The 6,754-nt window shown below is 40.1% G+C and overlaps 1 protein-coding gene across 1 annotated transcript in view; it reads right to left on the bottom strand.

Moving 5' to 3' along the window:
• Nucleotides 1-290: 290 nt before the first annotated feature.
• Nucleotides 291-6,754, bottom strand: part of LOC121269251 (leucine-rich repeat-containing protein 46-like) — a 32,604-nt gene continuing 26,140 nt past the window's right edge. The window contains exons 4-6 of the mRNA XM_041173809.1: nt 2,126-2,235; nt 1,320-1,372; nt 291-350 (exon numbers count right to left, since the gene is read on the bottom strand). Coding sequence (XP_041029743.1) covers nt 291-350; nt 1,320-1,372; nt 2,126-2,235 — 223 coding nt within the window. The remainder of the gene's footprint in view (nt 351-1,319; nt 1,373-2,125; nt 2,236-6,754) is intronic.

The following is a 6,754-nucleotide window of genomic DNA, read 5'->3' as shown; positions in this document are numbered from 1 at the left end:
AACAGGCGGCTCTGTGGAGCAATTTTCTGATGCTTTCAAAATAAGGGTGGGTTAGATACAATTTGGTTGGACTGTTTATTTGAAATGGATAAGGATGGTATAACTAGAGGTTATGCCTGCACAATCTGCAAGCAAAGAGATTCCAAGAAGTATTTATTTTCACAGAGAGTCATTATGGAACAAATATCTGAGAATGTGCTAAGTGTGAAGTCACTACGGTCTTTTAAAGGTGATCTGGACAAATTCCTGAAATGTAAGTCAGTTTCCGGCTATAGACGGTATGTTGCCAGTTAGTTGTCATTGTGACGAGTCATGGGCAACCACATGTCTTCCAAAATTTGCTCATCAGCCTTGGGGATTGGAGAGGAATTTCTCAGAGGTTTTCCTGAGTTAGCTGCAGTTTTTACTTCTTCCTGAAAATAACTGGTGATGGATGAACTATGTTTGTTTAACGGAGACGATAGGACTATTGTGGTCCTTTATCATCCATCTTTCAGTGTATTCATAGATTAATTGGATAGCTCTTACAAAGAGCTGACAAATGCATGATGGGCTGAATGGGCTCCTGTGCTATATCTGCTTTGGACAGGAGGATGTGAATTATGCACACGGGACATAACCTGATTTGAACTCAACTCTCAGCCCTGCTTCAGCCAGTTCCAAAACATGTGATGAGTACGTGCAGGAGATCAGCATTGTGTTTGCAGCAGTGTGATGCAAATCAGCTTCGACAGGGGCACCAGGAATCTAAACTTATTCTTGAAAAAACAATTGTCGGACCTCGGAACATATCACATGGAATTGAAAAGGCAAATTTGTAATAATAATAAAGTCACACCTTGCCAGTAGCTCATGGGATCACAAGTTCAAAATAGTAAAAGGCAAATTTAAAACTGATTAAACAAAGCTCTTTAGACAAGGTGTGATCAACAAATGAATTGGATGTCCAGATAGGGCAGTGTAGACAAAAGTCCTACAATCGCTTGAATCTGTTGAATGCTGGGATGAGAATTGTGGATTTGTCTGGAGCAAAGGGCAGAATGAACAGTCAGCTGTATTTATCTTGTCATCTTGTGAAAAACTCCTGGTTTGTAACACAGGGCTCATAATGTAGTGTTTGGGTCAGTTTGAAAGTGTACCAATAAGTGCTGGAGGTTTGTCAGGGAGATTGGCCTGGGTTAATTTGCCCACAATTCAATGCTGTAATGATTTTTTTTGCAGTGTGTGTCAAGTATGCAGATTAATGAATATACCCCAAACCTCTGGTTTCTTTATTTCATATTATTATATGGATTGCTGTAATGTTGTTAGTTAATTACTTTTTTGTGCCCCCAAGCCTTTATTTGTGGCAATCCCATTGCAACCATGTTGCCTGAATGCAGACAAGCACCAAAGTACCAAAGCCAGAAATCTGTAGTTGAGCTAGATACAGATCATTACTTATGGATGAAAATCACATTCATAATTTATATCAGTTTTCAAATAATTCATGTACTATAATGTGCACTTAAAAAGTGTTGCTAATGTAGACTTTCTGCTTTTGCTTAACCTTCCACATTGTTTCTTTATAACTGTGTTGAGACTGACTCAAGTTGTATCACTTAAGATAAGAACTGAGAGAGCTCTGAGATTTTATTTAATTAAAAGATATATTTTTCTTTAGACCTTTATTTTGCTGATTTCTTTTATGCTCAACAAGATGAGGGGAGTCAGGGATGGTGAATAAGGTATTTACATGCTTTCAGCATCAAGAACTCCCAAGCTGCTAGATCGCAGTTTCCATCTATCCTGATGCAACAATGTACCTTAACCCTAAGAACAACATGACACAGCACCAGTAGAAGATTCTATTCCCTGCACTGTCACACACTGAAATTTTGATGATAATTTTGTATTGAATTATGGATGATTTCATTTGCTGGACTCCGTCTCAATTTGAACCAAATTGAATCTGCAACAACCTATTTCATTATTGTCCACTACCATCGGCGAGAGGACACCTTCATGCCATTGATCTGACCAGGATTCAACTGGCTTCTAGTAGTGAAATTGCAGAGGACTGTTGCGTTCCAGTCACAAAAGAATATCTACTTTAACTATAAAATGAAAACTGAAGCAAACCAACCTGGGTCAAGTTGTTCAATCTGATTATTTGAAAGGTCTAAGAATCCCAGTTTCTGCAAAGGTCTAAGGTTTTCCACTTTTTGGATTCTGTTGGCTGCCAGGGTCAAAAATCTGTGATAGAGAATTAGAGAGATTTAATATTTTATTGGTCCTTGGAACATAGGAAAAAGGAGCAGGGAGTAGGCCATTCAATTCCTTGAGACTCCACCGCCATTAAATTAGATCATGGTTGACCTTCTATCTCAACGCCATTTTCCCTCACTATCTCCATATCCCTCGATGTCTTTAATATCTAGAAATCTATCGATCTCTGTCTTGAACATGCTCAATGACTGAGCCTCCACAGCCCTCAGGGGTAGAGAATTCAAAAGATTCACCACCCTCTGAGTGAAGAAATTCCTCCTCATCTAAGTCCTAAACGGCCTACCTCTTATTCTGAGACTGTGTCCCCGATTCTCAATACCCAGCCAGGGGAAACATCTTTCCTGCATCTACCCTGTCAGGCCCTGAAAGAATTTTGTATGTTTCAATGAGATCACCTATCATTCTTCTAAACTCTAGAGAATACAGGCCCAGTCTCCTCAATCTCTCCTCATAGAACAATCCTGCTATCCTAAGAATCAGCCTGGTGAACCTTTGTTGCACTCCCTCTATGGCAAATGTATCCTTCCTTAGGTAAGGGGACCAAAACTGTACACAATACTCTAGGTGCGGTCTCACCAAGGCTCTATGCAATTGAAGCAAAACATCTTTACTCTGGTACTCAGATCCTCTTGCAATAAAGGCCAACATACCACTTGTTTTCATAATTACTTCCTACACCTGCATGCTGGCTTTCAGTGATTTATGAACACGGATACCCAGGCCTCTTTGGACATCAACACTTCCCAATCTCTCATGAAAAGCTCTGCATTTCTGTTTTTCTTACCAAAGTGGATAGCTTTGCATTTTTCCACATCATATTCCATCTGCCATGTTCTTGCCCATTCACTCCTTGAAGCCTCTTTACATCCTTCTCACAATTCACATTCCCACCTAGTTTTGTATCATCAGCAAACTTGGAAATATTATATTTGGTCCCCACATCCAAATCATTGATATCGATTCTGAATAGCTGAGGCCCAAGAACTGATGCTTTCTGTACCCCACTGGTCACAGCCTGCCAACCTGAGAATGACCCGTTTATTCCTACTCTCTGTTTTTTATCAATTAACCAATTCTCAAACCATGCCACTATATTATCCCCAATCCCATGTGCTCTAGTTTTGTTTATTGATCTCTTGCGTGGGATTTTATCAAAAGCCTTCTGAAAATCCAAATACGCCACATACACTGGTTCCCCCTTATCTACTCTGCTGGTTATATCCTCAAAAAACTCTTAACAGGTTTGTCAAACATGATTTCCTTTCAAAATCCATGTTGACTCTGTCCAATCCTACCATTATTTTCTATGTCTCCAGTTGTCACATTCTTTAAAATAAATTCTAGCATTTTCTTTACTACTGATGTCAGGCCAAGAGGTCTGTAGTTCCCCGTTTTCTCTCTCTTCCGTTTCTTAAATAGTAGGGTTACATTTGCTATCTTCCAATCTTTAGGAAACATTCCAGAATCCATAGAATTTTGGAAGATGACTATTTTCTCTACAGCCACCACTCTAGGATGCAGATCATCATCAGGTCCAACGGATTTACCAACTTTCAGTCCCATTCATTTCTCCAGTACTGCTTTTTACTAATACTAATTTCATTTAGTTCCTCATTCTCGTTAGTCCCTTGGTTCGCTAGTACTTCTGGGATGGTTTATTTATCTTCCTCTGTGAAGACAGGCACAACGTGTTTGTTTAGTTTGTCTGCCATTTCTTTATTCCCGATTATAAATTCTCCTGTCTCTGCCTGAAACGGGCCCACATTTGTCTTTGCTAATCTTTTCCTTTTTACAGTTTATTTTTATGTTTCTCGAAAGTTTACTTTCATAACCTATTTTCTCTTTATCAGTTTCTTGTTCCTCCTTTGCTGAATGCTAAAATACTCCCAATCCTCAAGCTTACTACTTTTTTGGCAACTTTATAAGCCTCTTCCTTTGATCTAATAGAAACTTTAACTAATCCTGTTAGCCATGGTTGGATCACTTTTCTTGTTGGGTTTTTGTACCTCAAAGGAATGTTAATTTGTTGTAAATCATGTATTAATTATTTAAATACTAGCCATTGCCTGTGAGCCATCATACATTTTAATGTAGTTTCCCGATCTACCACAGCCAATTTGTCTCTCATACTTTCACAGTTCCCTTTAGTTAGATTTAAGACCCTAGTTTCAGATTGAACTCATAACTTTCAAACCTAATGTAAAATTCTATAATATTATGGTCACTCTTCCCTAAAGGCTTCCCTAAAGGAGAGAATCTAGGTTTAAGGTTTAATCAGGGATAGTCAGCATGGTTTTGTCAGAGGGAGGTCATGCCTAACAAATTTGATTGAATTTTTTAGGAGGTGACCAGGTGTGTAGATGAGGGTAGTGCAACTGATGTAGTTTATATGGATTTCAGCAAAACCTTTGACAAGGTCCCACATGGGAGACTTATAAAGAAGGCAAATGCACATGGGATACAGGGTAATTTGCTAAGATGGATTCAAAATTGGCTTAGTTGTAGGAGGCAGAGGGTGATGACAAGATACTTTAGTGACTGGAAGCCAGTGTCCAGTGGGGTACCACAGGGATCTGTGCTCGGTCCCCTATTATTAGTCATTTATATAAACAACATAGATGACTATGCGGGGGTAGGATTAGTAAGCTTGCGGATGACACAAAGATTGGCCGGGTGGTTAACAGTGAGGTTGAGTGTCTTGGGCTACAGGAAGATATAGACGGGATGGTCAAATAGGCAGATAAGTGGCAGGTGGAATTTAACCCTGAAAATTGTGAGGTAATACACTTTGGAAGGAGTAATTTGACAAGGAAGTATTCAATGAACGGCATGACACTAGGAAGTTCTGAGGAACAAAGGGACCTTGGTGTGTGTGTCCACAGATCTCTGAAGGCGGAGGGGCATGTTAGTGGGGTGGTGAAAAAGGCATATGGGACAATTGCCTTTATCAATCGAGGCATAAATTACAAAAGTAGGGAGGTCATGTTGGAGTTGTATAGAACCTTGGTGAGGCCACAGCTGGAGTACTGTGTGCAGTTCTTGTTGTCACATTCTAGGAAGGATGTGATTGCACTGGAGGGGGTGCAGAGGAAATTCACCAGGATGTTGCCTGGGATGAAACATTTAAGTTATGAAGAGAGGTTGCATAGACTTGGGTTGTTTTCATTGGAGCAGAGAAAACTGAGGGGTGACCTGATCGTGGTGTACAAGATTATGAGGGGCATGGACAGGGTGGATAGGGAGCAGCTGTCCCCCTTAGTTGAAGGGTCAGTCACAAGGGGGCATAAGTTCAAGGTGAGGGGCAGGAGGTTTAGGGGGGGATGTGAGGAAAAACTTTTTTACCCAGAGGGTGGTGACGGTCTGGAATACACTGCCTGGCAGGGTGATAGAGATGGGTTGCCTCACATCCTTTAAAAAGTACCTGGATGAGCACTTGGCATGTCATAACATTCAAGGCTATGGGCCAAGTGCTGGTAAATGGGATTAGGTAGGTAGGTCAGGTGTTTCTCACATGTTGGTGCAGACTCGATGGGCCTCTTCTGCACTGTATGATTCTGTGATTTACAATGAGATTAATTAGTTTCTCATTGCACAATACTAGGTCTAAAATAACCCATTCTCTGGTTGTTTCCTCAACATATTGATCTAGAAAACATCTTGTATACAGTCCAGGAATTCATTTTCCATAGCATTAATGCTAATTAGATTTACCCAGTCTGTATGTAGATTTAAGTCCCCCATGATTACTGCATTACCATGCACATCTAATTTACTGATGTGTCCTACATTACCACTACTGTTTGGCCATCAATGTTTGCTGCCCCTTGTTGTTTCTTGGTTCCACCCAAATTGATTCTATGTCTTGATCTTCCAAGCTAAGAGCCTTTCTCACAAATGTACTGATCTCATCCTTTATTAATAGTGCTACCCTACCTCCTTTTTGGCTATCCTTCCTAAACTTTGAATACCCTTGAATATTCAGTTTCCAGCCTTTAATTTCGCTTTTTAACATTTTTCCCTATTTTGACCCTATGTGATTCTGGCCTTTGTTTGTGCTGCTTTTCAATTTCACTTACTACTTTTCTTTCATTATTAGCTTTGTTTCTCTCCTATCTGAATTCCCTCTCAGGTTCCTATTCCCCTGCTAAGGTCCTCTTGCATTATGAATAGGTTCTCTGCCAACATGGCTCTTCAACTAGCCACTAAAACAGAGTAAGGACACTCACGGTGAACTAGCAGGGTCTCCAGCATCGAGCAATGAGAAACAGAGTAGTGACCTTCACATTCAATGACTATGGAGTCTAACACTAAGTGAATAGTGACCCACACGTTAAGTGAGCACTGATTCCTATACAGAATAAGTAGGAATCCTCATACTGAGTAAATAATGATTCTTACATTAAACAACTGGCGACCCGCATACTGAGCAATCAATGATTCTCACACTGGATGAGATGTTCCACTCTCTGAATAGAAACTTTTGTAC

The sequence above is a fragment of the Carcharodon carcharias genome, chromosome 23 (assembly GCF_017639515.1).
Source record: "Carcharodon carcharias isolate sCarCar2 chromosome 23, sCarCar2.pri, whole genome shotgun sequence".
Lineage (NCBI taxonomy): Eukaryota > Metazoa > Chordata > Chondrichthyes > Lamniformes > Lamnidae > Carcharodon > Carcharodon carcharias.
This window is presented reverse-complemented; position numbering and strand designations above follow the sequence as displayed.